The following is a 20,252-nucleotide window of genomic DNA, read 5'->3' as shown; positions in this document are numbered from 1 at the left end:
GTATAAAGTTATCGATAATCGTCGATACAGGGACGATGATTGAATTTCGTTCACTAATAACAGACCAAATATTTATATTTTTTAGAATATCTTTATTCAAATACTATCAATGCTTTGGCAAAGGGACGCGTATATTAATGGAAATCATAAGTTATTCGAATAAAGTACAATTAAACATCCGCTGAACATAGTTTCGTAAGAATACGATACACGATAGAAAAATGATAAATGTTTTCGTTGGGGAATGAAATTCGATCTCGTACACGTGCCGCGTGTCCTACTCGACCGTCGAACGCCGAATATCGAGTACGCGTAGACAGAGGATCGCTCGGACCGCGTAAAACTTTCCGAGTAAAAGTGAAAGAAAACGATAAATTCATTTTATTGACATTTAACTGAATAAAGTTGACACAATTCGTTCGTGTAAATTCGGGCCTAGGACGTACGAGCGCCCGATCCTCGAAGAAAACATAATCCCGGAACGATACTCTTCTGCGAGAGAGGAGCTAAACTTTTCTAACGTCACCAGCAGGAAATTACTTTTACCCGTTTATTGTATAGGCGCTGATTTTGCCAAATATTAGTATTATAAAAGAAACGAGAATTGGAGAAAAATGGAGCGCGATATGTAAGTGTGTTACATATCGCGCACAAAGCATAAATTCATCAAAGAGATCTGATCTTCGATTATCGCTGGGGTGTTTAGACAGCGGCACTGTCTACTTAGTCCTCTACTAAATCGACTTTTTACAATACTTGCATATTTTAGAATCACAAGCAAATGGAACAAATCACAAACATATTAATCTTAATATATTTCATAATCGAGTCTCTAGATTTGCCAATAGTTTCATGTAAGATTAAAACTTTAAAAGTAAAAACAGTTATGGATTACTTCCGTAAACAGACGCCGGCACGGAAGTGACAAATTTAGAGATCTAAGGACGACAACGTTCCAAGAAGCGTGGGTAAAGGCATACTTCGCGTATATGGTATCTGTTTAAAAGCCAACAAAGGAACCTTTCGAGACCCAATCCGTATCCACCGTGAGGGCAAGTTCCATATTTTCGCTGAATAAATTACATAAAAAGTCCATTAATAACGTGAACCAAATATATTAGTGTGTGTGTGTGTGCGCGCGTGTCTATTTATTTATTCATTTATTTATGTTGAATTGTGAGCCTTACCTGATCCGTGTACCAATAATAGGGTTTTGGGTCAATGTTTTCGCGAGAATAACCCTCCAACAATTCATCGTGATTCCAAATACGCATCGAACCGCCAACTATCTCGCCGACGTTCGGCAAAAGCACATCCACGGATTCTGTGAGGCGTTTATCATCAGCGCAACGTTGCATATAAAACGATTTAATTTCCGTAGGAAATCTACATAGCATTATCGGCTCGTTTATTGTGTCAGTCATTTTTCTCTCTGGCATTTCTGGAATGTCCTGCAATTATCAATTCCAAGTCGTTTGTTTTCCCATGTTAAAAAGAGTAAAGTAAGAAAATAAAAAAAATAATTGATTCTCGAGCGACATCCATATTTATTGATCGTACCTCCCCAAATTCATAAAATGTTCCGTCTTCTTTGGTTATGCCGTTAGCTCGGAGATACTCGATTGCGTCACTATAATTCATCCTCTTGAACGGCTTTTTTGGTATTACAAAATCTGGATTCAGTTCTTTGACGAGATAACCGTAAGACGAATTTAAAACGCGATCGACAACATCGCATATTAAATCTTCTAAACGATCGAGTAAGTCCTCGAATGTAATAAATGGGCACTCTGCCTCCACATGCGTATATCTAACAAGTAGAGAACTCTGTATAAATTTTATTTATACGAATTTTTTTTTCTTAATGTTCGCTTCAATTTCAGTTAAAGAAACTGCACAAAATAAACCAGAGAATATCACGAATTCTGCGTATTTACTCTGCAAGATGTCTCCGAGTCCTAGATTGTTCTGCTCTGTAAGATTGTGCGATAGAATACACATCGCCCATTGCTGGAAGACAAGTTTCGAGGTAAAGCTGCGAACTTTGAGTTAGAAACGCTTCTTCTCTACAAATAAAAGTTAAACTTTTAAACAATAACCAAATAAGTTAAATCCAAGCACAATATTTCCTGAGAAATATATACGAATGAAAGAAACAAACAATTAATGTCTTTCTACACTTACCCAAAGTAATTCAATTTAAACAATGTCGAGCCACCTTCTACCTGTGTTTGTACCAAAGTTGGTGGTGTTACTTCGTAATAACCTCTTTCCTTGTAATGATCCCTAAATGCGTTCGTCAATATAGATCTCATGATCAATACGCGAGATGTCTAGAACAAGTAAATCATAATCAATCCCTTAGATAACCAAAATAGTTAATTATGATTTAAATATAAGCTACCTCTGTAAAAATAAAAGTAATTTCTAATGAGAAACAGTACGTTACAAATAAAGTCAATGTTCAATTTTCATTTTTTCAATCAAAAGTAAATCATTTACAATTCAACAAAGTATCTGTTTACGTTAATTATCTTACATTTTCACCACGTATCATAATGTGTCTGTTATCCAACTGCACGTCTGGAAGAGCTTCTTCGTTTAATATAGAATCTGCACCACCGGGAGGAGATGTTCCTATTAATCTCCAGTAATCGACATGCAATTCGTGTCCATTTGGAGCCTAAAAATCAGAGATCATTGTATCGCGATCAATTTTCGATAATCTTTGTAATGCACAATATAATACATTTTTTCCTTCGGGCACTGTTTTCAGAGTTCCAAACACTTCTATGGAAGCTTCGGTGGATAATGTCAGTGCGTCGTACGTTTGACATAAAAGATCGCTAATTACACACTGCAGAAAACCAGTTCCATCTCTCAGTGTAACAAACATCAGTGCTTTGCCTATTACAATAAAATACCAAGTTGATATTTGTAAAACAATAATAATTCATTACAAAATGATTTATACTCGATCCAAATGATCTTGTCCATACTATTGTAGACGCACAGAGAGTGCTATGTTTCAATTTCCAGCCGATAGAGCGAGATTACGTGCATTCTATCGATTGGAAGTTGAAACGTGCTTAAAATTTTTCATATATACTAGGTCGTTTGATACGTCTTGTCGTTTCTTCCATTGTAAAAAACATACTATGACACTTCAACTTTGAACAACTGTAAATATACGAACGAGTCAACGGATCTACCTGAAACTTTACACACATGTTCATCAAACAGTAGTACCATCTATAGAAAAATAAAACAACAAACCTAATAGCTCCATTTCCTATCGAACAACAAAACTTATCGAGCAACCTATTGTGTGATAGTCTGAACAGAATCATTTGGACAAATAGTACCTTGACGTCTAAGCCTGTGTACCCATCCAAACAGTTTTACACGTCGATCTCGATAATCAATACTTTTCTGGATTTTGATACAGACAGCGGGTAACAACGTCTGATCTACTTGAATTACGATTGTTTTAGCTTCTTCTAAGTTCTTCAATCTCTTTTCTTCGTCCCCCAATAATTTCTTTTGTTTGTTCTCATTCTTATACTGTTCTCTTGCCCAAATTTTTTGGACTTTCTTTAATTGAGACTTAGACGCTACTTCATACTTTTTGCCATCTTCTTGAGAATCTTGATAAATCGGTGGAAATGGTTCCCTTCCAATGTAACGCATTGCTTTTAAAATTGTTTTGAAAGGATTACATTCAGAACCATCACCCGTTTCGTCGTTTCCATTCTTTTGAGATGTGTAAATAGCATCTGAAACAAAATGTGTGAAAACTGTTTTCCGTCCTTTATACATTAAAATTATAAGTGTCATGTTATTTAATTTTTTCTCCAAATGTGGACAGTATGACACGATTTTCGTAATTATGTACATCTTAAAAGCATAATTCTTAAAAATATTAACACCGCGTTGGAAATGTGAAAATAATTTTAATTCAAATCCATTGCTTGCTCACAAGAAACATAACACAAGTAATAAATACTTACCCGGCATCGGGTCCAATATTGTCATAGCCATTATCGTTTCGATGTCAAATTTCTTTTCCTTTTTCCTATGATGTTTGCTCTTCTTTACTGACAATCCTAAACTTTAATTATGTTTTCAAACATAAAAGTTGTAACTGTTATACATGTATAATTATGATTTGACAGTTGCAAACTTTAAATAAATGCAATTTGTTATTTTAATTTTACTGTGGTTATACGTAAGGGTGAAGTGTTACGGTTCACCGTGCATTAACACGTAGTTAGTGACTGCTCCACGTAAACACAATTATTAAATGTACAGATATTGGTTGAACCGTTCCATAAAAATTGTATCCGGTACAAATCAATATCTTACCTTGCTATGTGCAACGTGTAAACCTTGAGAGGTTGCGTGGATCCATATATACTACTTAGAGGATCACACGTGAATCAGAAAGATTCAAACCTCGTTGTGGCTCCATCTATTCCTACTTCTATTCCAAAGCACTAATTTAACCTACTTTGGTTTTATTCGAAGCGGCTACAAATTACAGCAGCGAGTGCAAATAATCATTCAATACTTCTATTCATTACTAAATAATAATCCATTAGGATCCTTCGTTTCACAAAATCAATAAATTAAATCTATAAAAAGGAAAAGACTTTTCATTCAATTTTTCGTTTCGATTTTGGAACGTAAATTGAAAAGAATTTTCAAAAATAGATTGGAGTTTTGTCCAGTTTTTGCTGGTGAATTAGTCAGTAAGACTGATTCAGTATACCTTGTCTTAAACGCTAAAAGATATATTTTTAAAATACATATTTTGATGTCATTACTGGGGATAAATTAATAAATTTTGTATATAATTTGTCTTTTTTTGACAGCACGATTGCAAGAAAAACCTGCATATTTTGATAATTTATCTTTGCTGGTGTATCTTGAGATACATACAATTATGTACTTATGTATTGTTGTCCAATTCTTGACGGTAGGTTTGAGAATATTAAATAGTGCATGTTAGTAAAAACCTTTGTTTTTTTTTTTTAAATAATTACAAGTCTGGATTTATAGGTAAAACTATCTAAATAAAATAAATTTTTATCATATACGGTAATTGTAATATGCTAGATGTTCCACGCATTTGAGTATCTTTGTCAATAAAGACATTTATTTAAAATACCTCAAGAACCAATTATATATTTTTCTACAACTTTACCTCCACATTTTTTTATGTAGAACGATTAGATGATTCAATCTATGCCTATAAAAAGATAAATTTTCATTTAAAAAGAATAATGTATTTGTTGAATTTCAATCCAGCTTCTTCGATCGATAGTTTTCCCCAGCTGCATTAATAGCGGAGTTGCAACTTGAAACGATTACATAGATTATCTAGTATATACTTACGAATGTAAGATATTTTTAAATTATACGTAAAGTCTCAATTGGTTAATGAAAATATTTGTAACAAGTATACGTACTAGGATTATGATTGCATGCAGGTATATACCAGAGTTTCCAAGATGGTAGTACGATTTTGGGTATCGAAGAAGGAAAATGTTGATTTAAAAGTTTTTGATATTCGGAATGCATAATTACGATTTTTGAGAACCACTTGATTTAGTAATGGCTGGTCTGAAGGATCATAAGAGAGTCTATCGTGGAAAACGTACAAGGTTTTGGGAAGGTGGAAACAATTACTCGTATCCATACAAAGAAGGAGAAGAGGTTATTCATCCTTCGGATGTTTCCGATGAGCATATTTATCCCGAAGATTGTCCTTTTACCACTGGTAAGTTTCGATAAGGGATCGAAATAAATGAACCGCATTTCATTTTATAGACTAGCTCACTTTCACGCGATAGACACTGAAAGTTTAACTTTAGACCAGTAATTTTCATTGAAGTAATATTTTGAGTAACTTTTGGTTTTCAGCTCTCATTCTGAAAACATACATTGCCGCTGGTTGTGGTTTAGCAACCTTAATCACCGAAACTTTATTAATTCATCCATTCACGGTTCTAAAAAGACAATGCCAAGTAAACCCTGGATCAACCAAATATCATATAATACCATTTACTTTGGTACCTGTAATCATGCGTCTTCATCAAACTCAAGGATTAGGTACACTTTGGAAAGGAGTTGGATCGGTTTTGCTTGTGAAAGGAATGATGTTAGCTATTGAAGATTTTATTTATAAAATTACGCTATGGCCAAAGTAAGGTGACCGTTGTAAAATATATTTTGTATTTATTGCAAGTTTTAGATATATAAATGATTAAAATGTTAAATGGAAGAATATTTTAAATTGGATCAACATTGTATACATGTATTTACGTACGACTAAAATATTTGAAATACAGGCATTACAAGGTACAATACAAATTAATAATAATAAAACGTTTGATTTTAGGGAAATAACGCGGAACAGTTCGTTGAAAGAGTTTGTTCAGCATGTTCTTTTAAAATGGTAATAATAGATTGGCGTATATGCTTCTTACACCTTAAATTTATTTACAGGGAATATTAATAGGAAGTATAATAGTGTTTCGATAGGTCTGGCAACACCGTTTTTCTCTGCATCGTTAGTTGAAACGGTACAGTCCGAAATTGCATCCGAAAAACCTGGAATATTAGACGTCTTTCGAGATGGTGCAATTCGTTTAGTCGATGTGAGCAATAAGGGTAGACTAATCTCTGTATATGCACTTTTGCCACCGACTATTGCTTACGAAGTCTGTAAATATCTCTTTAACTTGACTGTTCTGAGAATTACCAGTCACAGTATGCAGAGTAGGAAAAAATACACTCAAGAGTTACAAGTAAGTTACAGACAAAAGTTGTTTACCATTGGAGATAAATACTTTGGAATATGTGTACATAACACCATTTGTATGTTACGCGAAGGGTGCATATAGCAAAGATTTGCTGTCCGAGGAAGCTATACTTGATATAGAGCTACAGTCAGGATTGGTTTCCATGTTTATTACAGATGTATTGTTTTATCCTTGGGAAACAGTGATTCACAGACTTCATCTTCAAGGTACGCGTACTATTATCGACAACTTGGATACTGGGCGTAGCGTAACGCCGCTGCTAACCGGATACAGTGGAACATGGGATTGTTACCACACAATAATTTTTACCGAAGGTCCTTTTGGTTTTTACAAAGGGTTCGGTGCTTATCTTTTTGCATTTACTATGGAAATAATATTAGCGCGGGCGATTAAATGGTTCGGTGTGAAATTAATAACGATATTGAGTTCAGCATCAAAGTCGACACGAAAACCGTCACATTAGAATTATAACGAAAATTAAGGGACAAAAAACATGCGTGCTTTATTTTCGACTTGTTAACTGTGGACATTACCATTTGTTTGATTACATTTTTGCATATTCTGCTTGAATAGTTAACTGTATAGGCGAGATCATATAACACGTGTAAAACTATCAACTACTTGAAACGTTTCATTTTTTAGTTTATTATGTGCTTTTATTAACTATTTAAAAGAAAAACAAACAAATTTTTTTTAACAAGAAATGGAGAAAGAGAATTTCAAATTTTCAAATTTTCAAATTTCATCGTTTTAAGTGTATTATAAAATGGAAATGTTAAAACCGTCGAATCACTGACAATGGCGCATATAAAAAGTCCATTTGTTCGTTGAAACATAGTAGACAGAGGAAGTACTTTATGTATCTATTGTATTACTTCTGATTTTATTACTAATAAAGAGATGAATGTGTCGATGCCCGAGAACCGACAACATATTTCATGAAATTAATATTACATAATATTTAGTAATAAATATTACTAATAATCTCAGTAATATTTGTTTACAATTTCACATGTACTTTTTTCATCTTGTATCATATATTACACAGCCTTCTTTTTTATACCTATAGCATATGTAATATGTATGATATACACATATATATTACCGCGCGTGTATGTATGTATGTATGTATGTATAATATATATATATATATATATATATATATATATATATATATATATGTATACACACGCTAATAAAATGTTCTCAAGTAACTTATATTTGTCGGTAACGAGTGTTTCTGTTTAACGTTACTGTTAAAAAGTACGTGTAGTTTCTAAACTTCTAATTTCGTTATTTTCGCTAAACTATCATGTATATGTACAATATGTTACAAACATTCTTGATTTACTTATCGATGCATCATTATTCTCATCGATTTTCAAACTCTAATGTTTCTTTTACGAAACTTAATATTTGCCTAAAATTTTGGATACGTTACCCATTATACAATATGTACGAATTAGTGCACAAGTATCATTAACTTCGTTTTTATCTCTGAAGTGTAATAATGTACAGAACGTACTCATAAATGTCGTGTTTGTAAGGAACGAAAATATTGATTTTCTGTTCCCATTGTAGTCGAAATATATCTAGTTTAAGCGACAGTATACGAAAGTTTTTGCTTAATTTCCTGCGTAAACAGTCAGAAGCGAAGGAGAAGGAAAAGTATATTTTTCGATCAAATATCCTTTCGTACGATTTCGAATTATTCGCAAAACTAATAAAATATCACTGTTTGACTCGATCAATATGCGTACGCATTTTTATAAAAACCGTTATCGTAATTTCAAAGATATAAATCCTTTTGCTTGAAAATCTTGTTTTCTTATGTCGTCACCCTCTTATACAGTATATTGAAAAATATCTCTGTAAGTGTAGTATCGAACGATATTTAGGAAAGGGAGAGAGGAAGGTTCAGATGTGTGACACGCCTTTCGTTTTAATAATTTGTTAATTGTGTATATGCTGAGCTTGCAACTCGTCCTCGGTGGCATCGGTTCTTTTGACATACTGCGGTTTCTCCTGTCCTCGTACACATCCTTCGGTCACGTGAACGGACATTACATCGCTACCAGGTACTTCGAACATGGGTTCCAATAGTAACGACTCCATTATTGCTCGAAGTCCTCTTGCGCCAGTTTTCTTCTCCATCGCTAATGCGGCTATCGCATTCAAAGCCTCAGTGGTGAACGTTAATTCTACCTGCAAACCAGAAAGTGAATTAAACAAAATCTGAAATTTTGTGTATATATGATATATAAGTATTAAAAGCTCCAACACGTAAATTGTATCCTATACCTTGTCCATTGAAAATAACATTTGGTATTGAGGAACCATGGCATTTTGAGGTTCAATCAGGATTCTGACCAGCATATCCCTGTTAAGAGTGTGAAAAGGTACTAGAACAGGAAATCTGCCAACAAATTCGGGAATCATACCGAAATCAATCAAGTCTCTTGCTTCGACTTGCTGTAGCAAAAAATCTTTCTCTTTGTTATCTTTTTCTGAAGAAGGTGTCATATTTGCGACATCTGCTAGACTCGCGGCTCTCCTTCCTTGACTCTCGGAAGACGGCGTTGCACCAAATCCGAGATACTTTTCGGTTTTTCGCCGCGAGATTAATCTATCTAATCCATTGTAAGCACCGGAAGCAACAAATAAAATATTTGTGGTGTCGACTTGCAAAGTATCGCCGCGTAATTTTCTGGAACTATTTCTTTCGGGTACGTTCACAATCGTACCCTCTAACATTTTTAGCATCCCTTGCTGAACGCCTTCTCCACCAACGTCCCGCAACTGATGTATACCAGGAACGGCGCCGATTTTATCAACTTCGTCTAAAAATACAATACCCATTTGTGCTTTGTCCACTACGTAGTTGGCATCTTGAAGGAGTTTTGCGATAACGCTTTCTATATCTTCGCCGACATAGCCTGCTTGCGTCAGCGTCGTACAGTCACAAATTGCAAATGGTACGTCTAAGCATTGGGCTATTGTCTGCGCAAGTAAAGTTTTCCCACTACCGGTTGGACCGAGTAACAGAATATTACTTTTTTCTAATTTTAACCGATGCTGCTTATTATCCAAGATATCCGATCCAGGAGTCGATTGATTGCCAGTTGATTTTTGCTCCTTTCCCGTGGGAAATTGTTGAAATCCAACCCCGAGTGAATTTCCGATTGTCGAAATATGTAACAAATCTAAAATGAAAAGTAATAAGTGTATTCAGTCCAAGTACATGGATATACAGATGATTTTAATGATACATTGCAAAACCCAATTAAAACGTATGCGTTTAGCTATGGATATTTCGTATTAAGAACTGTACACCGCATTTTAGATTTTGTCGTTACATGCGAAAAGTGTTATTTACGTGGTTTAAGACCTCTGTGAGTAAAGGGATGATTCAGATCTTGTGTACCGGTTGTATTGGGAGATCCTTGCGCTGAATTCTGCAGTGGCAAGTTATTGTAAATTCGTTTATAGTGATTATAAACGGCAACGCTCAGAACTTTTTTAGCGTACTCTTGTCCCACAACGTGTTTATTTAAATACTCGAATATCTGAAAATATGAATACGTCAAGCAGCACTCTCGCATATGCAACACGCGAAGCAGAATACGCTTAAAGCACTTAAAATGGATCGCTTTTAAAATGCACCTTGCACCAAACAGGCGACCTAATTGTGTTCTATGCTGCGCATTGTATATGTGGAATCATGGCTTTACATTAATGCCTCCAGTTACATATAGTGTGCTCATATATACAGTCCTTTATTTTGTTGCAAAAATATTTGCCTGTAAAACTCTTGGATGAAATTATTACCTTCTTTGGTGGAGGGGGTGGTTTTCTATAGAATTCTTGTTTTGTGTCATCGGGTCTCAATGCTTCTTTGAGACTTCTTTTCGAATCTATCTCTGACAGAACAACGAAGAAATGATGGCATTTTTCGCACTTTACGAACCTCGTTGATGCTAATAAAAAAAGATGCACTTATATCCTGAATGATTCTGTAGCATTTCGGTAAATACTCTGTAGAAGAACTTACGCACATTCTCTACTTACACACAAAGGTTTCTACGTGTGTACAAGGATCTCCACACTTTGGACAGGTAAGCGTGGTTTTCCTTGTCCCACCGTTACTGGTGGAGGATTCTTTTTTATTAGTGTCTTTGCCGGGTGGTGTTGGTTCAGTGGGTGCTTTTCCTAAAGTACTACCAATCATCAAGGACCTAGTCACAGCTACTCTCACAATTTTGTGAACTAACACAGAAATCATATGGTTATTTGTTTTTGAATTGCAATAATTTGAGAGATCGCGAGAATAAATGTATTGCAAACTTACCGCGATTTCCTACATGATTGGAGGATACTATACGTCCAGCGCTAATTAAGCAACAACGAACACAACTCATTTTTGATCTTTGATCTTTTGCAGAGAATATCAAAAAAAATAAAACAATGAAAATTGCTTTAGATAAAACCTAAAATTATAAAACAAAACGTGTTAAATTAATGCGCATTTTTTGTTACCTTCAAAGAAATTTACATAAAATCAAAAGTTAAGTACAATCTAACGCGATTGAGGTAATATACGAGAAGAAGAATATAATCTTATGTATTAAAAATTTGTGTAATTTCAGCGAACAGTCTAATAAAAGGACTGTAATCAAAGAAACGTTTAGCTTAGTATGTTACAAACGCGATACCATTACCAATTACAAAATAAAATGTATTACAAATTATCGTGAATGTTGATAAAATTCTAGTCAAATGTTGTATTCGCACGAAATTCGTGTAAATTGTGTAAATATAAAATAAAGTTGATGTTTCTTTCAACGAGCGGCAAAGAGAAACGGAAATACGGTATCGAAGAATAAAAAGAATATCACAGTAGATATAACACTGTGACTTAATGTTTATAGAAGAAACGAAGCTGTGATGTACGTATCAGGAAAGTAAAATATGGGTACGAGCGTAACGTCAATATAAAAATAAACATTGAAGAAGAAGCTGGAGGTTGGACGAAAACACTCAAGTGTCGAAAATACTAACCTTCCGAATAAACATTAGCGCACAAAGAGTCGTTATTATTCATAATTTATTTATTTTTGTCACAAGATGTGTAAAAAGTCCACCGATCTAAAAAATTTTGTACAAATTGTTTATCGCGAATGAATTAGAGAAACAGATTAATTTAAAGACACGGCTATTTGACATATCGCGTTAGAAGGTCCAACATTTGCTTGACCATGATTCAAGGTCATTCGATGATTTCCTTCTGAAATCTTTCGACGTTGTATTTGCTGTTCTTAATATTTGCTTGAAAACAATCGGTGCTCAAGCTGCGCGAAATTTACCTCCATATCAACGAAATATCTAAAAACCACCAAATTGCTGGAGAATCGTACGACACGATCGCGTACGCACATACCTACATACGTGGCGAATATATATATGTGCAGTCAGTCACGGTCAGAGAAACGATGTAGACTCTCCCACTAATGGTTGATTCTCCTTCCAGGAATCTATGTGCCACGGTTATTTTTTCAATTCACTCACTCTGTCCTCTGGCCAGAATAATTTCATACGTTTACGTTAGTGTTAGGTTTTATGATCGAAGTTAACCGACGTCCTTTGCACGAGCATGCATTACACGAAATGACGTTTCTACGAGCTAACAAAACGTCAGAATGCTGCACGGTATTGTCACTCGAGGGCGCTTAATAGTGTGTCGTGCGTGTATCTATACCAGTAAGTATTTTCACTCGTAATAAAAACGTCGGTGAACGAATGAAATTCGTTCCGTTACCTTACGGATGATTTCAAACAATTTCGGCCAGTCACGGGTTTAGTAGGCTAGTAAACAACAACGTATCTTTGCATCATCCGACTATATACATTTAATTGATTTGCTTCGTTTATACGAATGCAAGTTATTTTACCATGTGTTCACATAGCATGCGCTCTTTTGAATATAGGCGATAGTGTTGTGTAAAAACGATTGCAAACAGTATCATTACGTGGTCCACGTAAAATTGGCAAAAGTTTGCGATTCTTTGATCAATTCAACTGTGCTTTTCTTTCGCTCTGTTTTGAAATATTAACACGATAATTTCACAGACAACATGACTTTGACGGCAGCTCGAACGGAAGTAAATAACGAGGTATGTTTTTATTGAATTTGACATAAATAAGCAAACTTTTGAGGTTCGCAGGTAACTATCGATAATTTTCAAACATTTTGTTTATTCGCTTCAATTTTACCGAATTTTACATTGTTAACTTTTCAGATTGTTTCGTTAAGACAGTACGTGCGTCAGGCTCGTATTCGTATTGTAAATAAATTGGTTAGAGAAACTAAACGATTACGTACCAATCGTGGTAGTGAAAAGCAATTGGAAAAGAATAAAAACAAAGCGGATAAGTTTTTGAGAGAGGTCTTTGCCTTAAAAGGAATCAAAGACGATGAGATATCGAAATTTGGAATTGCAAACTTGGACCGTTTACAAGAAATATTGCAGAATTCGTCCACCGACGATAAATCCAGGGCTATGACCAAAGTTGTTTGTTACAAATCTTTAAAAGCAAAAATAATAGAATTTAAAGAGAAGTTTCCAGATTACAAAGAATATATTTCTCAGAGGAAAAGGAAGCATTCAGCGAAAAGAAAAACAAAGGATTCCGTGGATAAGTTCCAGGAAGATAATTCAAAATATAAGGCTGGACAAGAACAAAGCGTAGAAATGGATGCGAAATACGATAAGCGGTCCGGAAAAATGTCTCCGCGCAAACAGATGGAAGAGAGATCGGAGAAACAGCTCGAAGGGAATATTAAAGATTTTACGAAAATGCTAGAAATTAACGATGCGAGTAACGACAGAGGATCAAAGTGTACTTCTAACGTTGTAAGTAACGAAGCTGCCGTTAAAAGATTCGCAGAACTTTTGCAGGAGACAAACGCAGAGGGAGCGACCGATAAATGCGAAGCAAATAACAAACAGGAGTTGTTTAACAAGCCAGTGGAAATTGGGAAAAAGATAGATGACTTTTTTTTAAATTCGTACAAGGTCGTATCAAGTTTCAACGTAACAACATTTTCACCCAACGGATACACAAATGTCTTTGATAACAGATTCAACACGCTACGAGTGAGAAACGAAAGGGGCAAGTTCAGGAGAGAGAAAGTAAACAGGGAAAACAGTATGAACGCCAAAATACGAAAAATCAATAACGAGGATACTTTCTACGATAGGAATACTATGGCACATTGGAAACAAAAGAAAATAGTTACACCGGCTGAAAAGACATCCACTGCATACAAAAATGTTAAGATTGGAAATTCTTTGGAAAATGAAAATCTGCATCCCTCGTGGATAGCCAGGAGAAAACAACAGGAGATTATGAAACAAGGTTTCCAAGGAAAAAAGATTCGATTTGACGAGGATTAGGTAATGAAATTACAAATTCTCTATTAAAATTGTGGAAAAGAAAGTTGATCGCACGAGTGACATATTTACTATCTACCCTTCCTTTTAAGAAAATCGCGTATTTAATCGTTATAAAAATAAAATGAGACGTGATTCGCATTTTGGATGGTATCGCGTAAACATGGTAATTTAAGGCTGAAATAATATAATTTATTGCTCAACTGTTTGCGCGCTAGAGGAAGTTGCGAGAGTCTATTCGAAAAATGATAAACGAGCGGCACATTGAGCCGAATAAACGTTACAGTAGGACCAAGGGAACATCCACTGTTGAGCACTCGATGCCTCGATTTAAATTTGTGCTAAAAACGAGCGATTTTTACGCTGCTAAATATTAGTCGAACGTTTTGGGTATATTTGCACAGCATGCGATATGCGACGTGCAACGTATAAGATACTAGTCTAATTCAGGTCTCAACATGGAAGTTATAGAAGCGCATTTTCGTGCTCGTTGACACTCTGCATGAGAACCGTAGGAACGTGATCGCACTACTCGATACTACTCATGCTTAAACAGTTAAATTTATCGATGTGAAGAAAATTAGTTTTCTTTTTTCTTTTTCTTTTGCTATATAGACAGATATTTCATTTTTCTACGGATCATGGTTTCTTTTTTTAACGACTTTATTGCACCGTAACAGAAATACAATGATTCGACTTTCATCGAAATTGATATTATCGCGAGTCACATACGAGTAAAAAATATTCTATTAGCATTTCTTATTTAAATATTTGCATTAATTATAAATAGTACAAAGTGGTTTGGACTAATTAAGATTAAAAACGAGGTTCAATTATGAACTAATAGTTGCGTCCAGCGCTCGTGCACGAGTTCCAAATCACTTTTCGCCAAATTTATTTTGCGTAAGTACGCGCGTGTATGGTTCATCGTTGGGCGAAACGTTAATTCTTGAGGTAGTTTTCGATTGTTATTTAATTATATCGAACGTGGGAAAATTGAGTACAAAATAATTCGGTAAATATCGAATAAAGAAGAAGAAGAAAGATTAATCGTTCAATGATTTCGGCTAGAGTCCGAACGATCAAAATGTGGTATACGTCTCGAATCGAGAAGTTTTTTTTTTTTACGTATTTGGCACGTTACTTACTTTTAGGTAAATACTAAGCGACATTTTCAATGCGCATACTATATTTTGGCCGTGCTTGTTTCTTTTATTAATTTATGTTCCGTTAGATAAATCATTCGAAAGGTACTTTTATTTAAAATACATTTACAGAATTGGATTTTGTACACGATCCGTTATTTTCTGTCGGAATTTATTTCGGTTAGTTTATCGCTTAACCAATAATAATAATAATAGAAAAAAAGAAAGAAAGTTTTCGATAAATGAAAAGAAATTAATCGTTTGAGACTAAGAAAAGTTTACAAACGACGTACGAAAAGATGATTTTCAATTTGGGTCGCTCGAAATGTTACGAAATTCATTGCATCGTACATAGTGTGGCAAGCAAGACAAGGGAAGCTCGTCAGCTCGGATACCAATCGAAACACCTACCCGAAAGAAAAAAAAGTGTGCAACTTTCCCTCGAAGCGAAAAGGAATTAATGCTCCCCGGTGTACATACTTGGAATAAGAGTTAATTGGTCGATCGCGATCTTTGGGTAGAATACGAATGTTGTAAAGTGTAAACAAAGAATAGATTTGGTGTGCACGTTATATCGATCGGTCGTATTTCCCTGAGAATGCATCTCGGTATGGTTGCTTTTACGTTGTTCGACATTGCGACTAAAGGGGACTAAAAATCATACACAAAGGATTTTACGTGATTCGTGGTACAGTCGAAAAGAAAGCGAAAACGTACGAGTTTTTCTTACGTGGGTTCGTATTTCGAAGAATCGGGTCGAGTATCGATGCAAATCCGGTTGAATCTCGTTCGGTATAAGTCGTTATTTCGTTCGTTCGATATTCACGAACACGGAGAAAGTGAAACGAAACACAAGTTTTCGTAATATATTCGTTTACGATGTGTCCCGCCTATACGTGCATCGATTAAAAAACAATTGTAAATATTCCAAGATCGAAGAATAATTGTTGCATTTAATTTGTTTCTTTACCAGCGACAGATTGTCGTAGCGCTGTTGAGGTATGGTAATCCGATTCGATACGATTTTACAATAAAATCAAAATTGATAAACTAAAATCGGTTCAATCGAAATTGAATATCAGCTGCAGTTGTATACGACGATTTATCGAAAACAAGGAATTACGGGACAATCTGTGTTCGTATAAAATCGCATCGGGAATATAATAACTTTGGAAACCCGGAAATTACGAATCGATAAGGCAAATGACGTTTATTCGCACGGTATATTTGTCGAGTCGAAGAGGTAATCTTGTTTTATAACTAATGTGTAACGTACACATGATCGTTTTGCAATTTGTTTGTTTGTTTTTTTCTTCTAGTACATACTAACGAAGACGAAGATTGTATTACAGAAATCTATCGAATTGTCGGTAATCGTAGTTCTCCTCGATAATTTGGATCACTTTATCGTTAGTTTGTATATACATCGGGAGGAGGATATACATTGATTCGACAAAGACGTTGAAATCGAACACCGTCTTCGGATTACTTGTTCTTCGAAAGGGTACGTTGTTTTTCTGCATGCGTAACGAGCTGAGAATCCACGGATAAACCTTTTCGTCGACGGACCGCATCTATGTACTTCTTGGCTCTATTTTCGCTGTCCGCTTTGTCACCGAAGTGAAGGTATTCTTCGTCCGTGGAAGGTGTCCAATAAGGATCTTGCTCGATCACCTGCGACGCGAAGAAGACAATTTGTACAATCGACATCGAACAACGATATTATTGGTAAGAAAGAAAATGGGTATACTTGAACGTAGTAGCACGGAGAAAAATATAAAGGGTAAGATGTTTAAAACGAATCACCCGAATGGATCGTTCGGTCTACCATAATGGATTGTTTATGTATTCTCTAATAGAGGTTGTCAAAACGAGTACGATAATCTTTGATTTTGCGAAGAAAAATATTTAATTATTACGCGATACATACGCGATTAAAAATGGTGCTTCGAGTAAAGTTCGCGATAGACACTCCGATAGAATTTAATACGGAAAATATTCGATTCGAAATTTCATACACGGCGTACGCTCGCTTTCTCTGTTTCGAGTCTTGTTTGGTTATCGGTGTCTGGCGGTAGAACGCTTGTTTTTATTTATCTGCGAATGGAAATTTAACGGTAATAAATATTTTTCTACGTAATACGTCGTACGACGTTGAACGATCATCTCGAGTCTTAAAAGTCTTTGTCAACGCGTTTGCACTTGGAACGAAAAAAATGACACTCGTATCGTAGATCAATACGTTGTTTTCTATTTTCTCAAGTTCTGTCTTACGAGTCAGTAGTCTGTAGGAACAAGTACAAACGAGCACGCGGTTGTTCGTTTCGACCACCGTTACACATTTATTCGTTGTAAGGAGTGTTCCGTACGTTTTCCGGTCAGTTTGCGATCGAGGAAAGTGGAAAAACACGGAGATATCGAGTGTCCCTTGATATGGAAAAACTTGCCTCCCAATGACTGAAAACCAGTTGAGGACTAGCCAGCCCGGACGTTTGAGTTCGCAACTCTCTGGCAAGTTGAAAACTCTCTGGTACAGGTAACGTTGCTAACACGCGAAACTGTCCACCGAATCCGGCACTCTCCGCAGCGATCACACGGCCTTGTCTTTTCCCAAATACTGCGTACAGTTTTCCTGAAACAAAATCGCAGCTATTTTTCATGTACTCTATACGTTGCGTGCGTGTGCGCGCATCGTCATCGTTGTATCGCGTTCGTGTACCTTAACGCGGATAATTGTCAAACGAAAATACGGAATCGGAAGCGTAACAATTTGAAACGTAATTTGTCGAAATATCTCGAACGATAGGTGGTGTAACGTTAAAGAGAGAATTTTCTGGGAAACATGTTCCACGGAAACGTTGAGAGTAAGCTTTTTCAATGTTTTCCGAGATACAAGCATTATCGAAAAGTTTGCCACTTTACGAACAAACGTTGAATCGAACGTGACTCTACAAGGTTTCCAAAGTCCGGTAAACCCAATTCTGTGTGCAATTACTCGAATCACAATCCCCCCTCTAAATACGCATACGCAACTTGTCGAGTTTCGACGCTCCGTTCTCAACCGCGCCCTACTCCGCTTTTGTCCGGTAATCCGTTGATAAGCGTTCCTCCCCACTCCTTCCCGTCGTTCCACCGAGAGAAGTTCGTTCATGTTATTCAGCGGTTCTCCCGCGTTTTACAGACAAATACATTAGCGAATGTTCCATAAAAAAAAAAAAACAGTTATCGAACATGGCGGAGTAGCGATGGACGTTGAAATTTTAACGCAGAAAACTACATTTGTTTCGATCGTGTAGGTGTTGATTAAATATCCCTATAGTTTTACGGATTGTTCCTTTCTTCTCGCAGGTCTCTAGAACTTGAACCAGGTCCGGTTCGAAAGACGAATCACGATCTCGTCCCGTTGGATGGCTCGATTCGGCATACCGGTAATTCGTCGATAATTTTACGTTACTCCGAACCGAGTTCGATCCGATTCCATTTTATTCGTTTTCAGAAACGCAGAAGAGTAGCCGCGAGGAGATTAGCGCAACGTCTGCAAGGACGGCGGAGAAGGGAGACCGTGGGAACGAGAGAGGAAAGAGCTAGAGAGGAAAAGAGAGAAAATGCGAGTGAATGGATGGTGGCGTCGATCAATGAAACAGTGATTCTCAAACACGATTCTTGGAAAATGTTTTACAATTGGAAAGTTGCGGGTCACGAACGTCCCAATCGGGAAGTCCTGGTGCAAGGGTAGAAAAATTCCGCGCGAGTTCGAAAGCTCGGAAAGTAATAGACAATTTTTCGAATAGGTGCACACTCGCACGAATCGATAGATCGAATCGATGCAAAGCTATCCGAAAGAATGGGAAACAGCTTTGAACATTTGCAACAAATTCGTAGTAAACCGACAATGACGGATATCGTGTTTCGGAGAAGGTTCCCGTCTCTCGATTTCTTTCACCTACGATTACCCGAAGAAACAAAATCGAAAGACGACTGGTTGGCTCGCTTGAATTCGACCTTTCTCGTGTTTAGAACTCGTTTCGTTTACCGCAGAATTTCAAGCAAAATAAGACACAAACAAGAATAAAAAAGTTATCCGTAAGTAAATATTTGTCAGGTAGACGTATACGAAGAAACTTGCGATGCACGAACGATAGCAAGACGAAGCGAATAGCGACCAACGAACGAGAATGTTTCGAGCGTGTTAGTTACATCTGGAAAGGTAAAGCACACGGAAAGAAGGAAGTTGAATCGAGTAGAATAGAGTAGAATAGAGTAGAGTGATGTGGAGTGGTGTGGTGTGGTGTGATGTGGTGTGGTGTGGTGTGGTGTGGTGTGGTGTGGTGTGGTGTGGTGTGGTGTGGTGTGGTGTGGAGTGGAGTGGAGTGGAGTGGAGTGGAGTGGAGTGGAGTGGAGTCGAGTCGAGTCGAGTGGAGTGGAGTGGAGTGGAGTGGAGTCGAGTCGAGTCGAGTCGAGTCGAGTGGAATAGAGTAAAGTGAAGTCGAGTAGAGTAAAATGGTACGGCACAGAATGGAGTGGAGTGGAGAGGAGAGGAGAGGAGAGGAGAGGAGAGGAGAGGAGAGGAGAAAGAAGAGCAGAGAAGGGAGCATTCATTCATGGTTTGGCTCTAGCCGTTACAAGTCCAGTCGAACAACTGGTATAGGTTCGCGTAGCAGCTTGAGCTCGGGTCGATTCGAATCGCGCCGCGATACGTAAACGTAAAGGCGCGAAGAACGCGAAGAACGCGAAGGAAAAGGGAAGACGGGGCAAGGGCCACGGGAAACAGTGGAAGTTGTGGCGCGAGTTACGATAGGAAGGTCGAAGGAGACTATAATCCCGAGATC

General features: G+C 36.6%; 5 protein-coding genes and 1 long non-coding RNA gene across 21 annotated transcripts in view; 3 read left to right on the top strand and 3 right to left on the bottom strand.

Moving 5' to 3' along the window:
- Window positions 1-365: 365 nt before the first annotated feature.
- On the bottom strand, window positions 366-4,409 carry Asnrs (asparagine--tRNA ligase). Of its 2 annotated transcripts, none has more exons than XM_076323629.1 (10): window positions 4,366-4,409; window positions 4,011-4,111; window positions 3,366-3,776; window positions 2,750-2,907; window positions 2,540-2,683; window positions 2,185-2,333; window positions 1,938-2,066; window positions 1,561-1,810; window positions 1,188-1,451; window positions 366-1,070 (listed from the first exon to the last, which is right to left on the bottom strand). In XM_076323629.1, exons 2-10 carry the CDS (start codon window positions 4,039-4,041, stop codon window positions 939-941), a joined length of 1,668 nt encoding a protein of 555 aa, XP_076179744.1. In that variant the 5' UTR covers window positions 4,042-4,111; window positions 4,366-4,409; the 3' UTR covers window positions 366-938. The 2 variants fall into 2 exon arrangements, with proteins under 2 accessions (XP_076179744.1, XP_076179745.1); XM_076323630.1 differs by having other exon boundaries at window positions 4,011-4,106; window positions 4,366-4,383.
- A 1,021-nt stretch (window positions 4,410-5,430) lies between these two features.
- LOC143152758 (mitochondrial outer membrane protein SLC25A46) lies at window positions 5,431-7,775 on the top strand. Its single transcript, XM_076323235.1, has 5 exons — window positions 5,431-5,782; window positions 5,926-6,208; window positions 6,404-6,460; window positions 6,536-6,812; window positions 6,898-7,775. The coding sequence occupies exons 1-5, from the start codon at window positions 5,617-5,619 to the stop codon at window positions 7,288-7,290; spliced, it is 1,176 nt and encodes a 391-aa protein (XP_076179350.1). The 5' UTR covers window positions 5,431-5,616; the 3' UTR covers window positions 7,291-7,775.
- On the bottom strand, window positions 6,955-12,532 carry Clpx (Caseinolytic protease chaperone subunit). 10 transcript variants are annotated; one of them, XM_076323217.1, is made up of 8 exons: window positions 12,265-12,532; window positions 11,886-12,209; window positions 11,176-11,314; window positions 10,896-11,093; window positions 10,656-10,804; window positions 10,204-10,393; window positions 9,129-10,030; window positions 6,955-9,032 (listed from the first exon to the last, which is right to left on the bottom strand). In XM_076323217.1, exons 2-8 carry the CDS (start codon window positions 11,898-11,900, stop codon window positions 8,781-8,783), a joined length of 1,845 nt encoding a protein of 614 aa, XP_076179332.1. In that variant the 5' UTR covers window positions 11,901-12,209; window positions 12,265-12,532; the 3' UTR covers window positions 6,955-8,780. The 10 variants fall into 10 exon arrangements, with proteins under 10 accessions (XP_076179332.1, XP_076179336.1, XP_076179334.1 ...); XM_076323221.1 differs by having other exon boundaries at window positions 10,216-10,393; XM_076323219.1 differs by having other exon boundaries at window positions 11,886-11,972.
- LOC143152757 (uncharacterized) lies at window positions 12,322-14,329 on the top strand. Of its 2 annotated transcripts, none has more exons than XM_076323233.1 (3): window positions 12,322-12,584; window positions 12,812-12,997; window positions 13,124-14,329. In XM_076323233.1, the coding sequence occupies exons 2-3, from the start codon at window positions 12,959-12,961 to the stop codon at window positions 14,279-14,281; spliced, it is 1,197 nt and encodes a 398-aa protein (XP_076179348.1). In that variant the 5' UTR covers window positions 12,322-12,584; window positions 12,812-12,958; the 3' UTR covers window positions 14,282-14,329. The 2 variants fall into 2 exon arrangements, with proteins under 2 accessions (XP_076179348.1, XP_076179349.1); XM_076323234.1 differs by having other exon boundaries at window positions 12,322-12,997; window positions 13,124-13,393; window positions 13,475-14,329.
- A 588-nt stretch (window positions 14,330-14,917) lies between these two features.
- The window catches only part of LOC143152753 (elongation factor-like GTPase 1), a 31,321-nt gene continuing 25,986 nt past the window's right edge, over window positions 14,918-20,252 (bottom strand). For all 5 annotated transcript variants that reach the window (XM_076323215.1, XM_076323211.1, XM_076323214.1 and 2 more), the window contains 2 exons: window positions 17,871-18,055; window positions 14,918-17,097 (listed from right to left, as the gene is read on the bottom strand). In XM_076323215.1, the coding sequence (XP_076179330.1) occupies window positions 16,909-17,097; window positions 17,871-18,055 (374 nt within the window). In that variant the 3' untranslated portion in view covers window positions 14,918-16,908. The remainder of the gene's footprint in view (window positions 17,098-17,870; window positions 18,056-20,252) is intronic.
- LOC143152760 (uncharacterized) lies at window positions 16,181-19,703 on the top strand. The gene is made up of 3 exons (XR_012993634.1): window positions 16,181-17,151; window positions 17,806-18,851; window positions 18,920-19,703. It is a non-coding gene; the product is annotated as an uncharacterized LOC143152760 (long non-coding RNA).

Source organism: Ptiloglossa arizonensis, chromosome 11 (assembly GCF_051014685.1).
Source record: "Ptiloglossa arizonensis isolate GNS036 chromosome 11, iyPtiAriz1_principal, whole genome shotgun sequence".
In the NCBI taxonomy this organism is placed as follows: domain Eukaryota; kingdom Metazoa; phylum Arthropoda; class Insecta; order Hymenoptera; family Colletidae; genus Ptiloglossa; species Ptiloglossa arizonensis.
The sequence above is the reverse complement of the archived record's forward strand: the minus strand, read 5'-3'. Positions and strand labels throughout refer to the sequence as shown.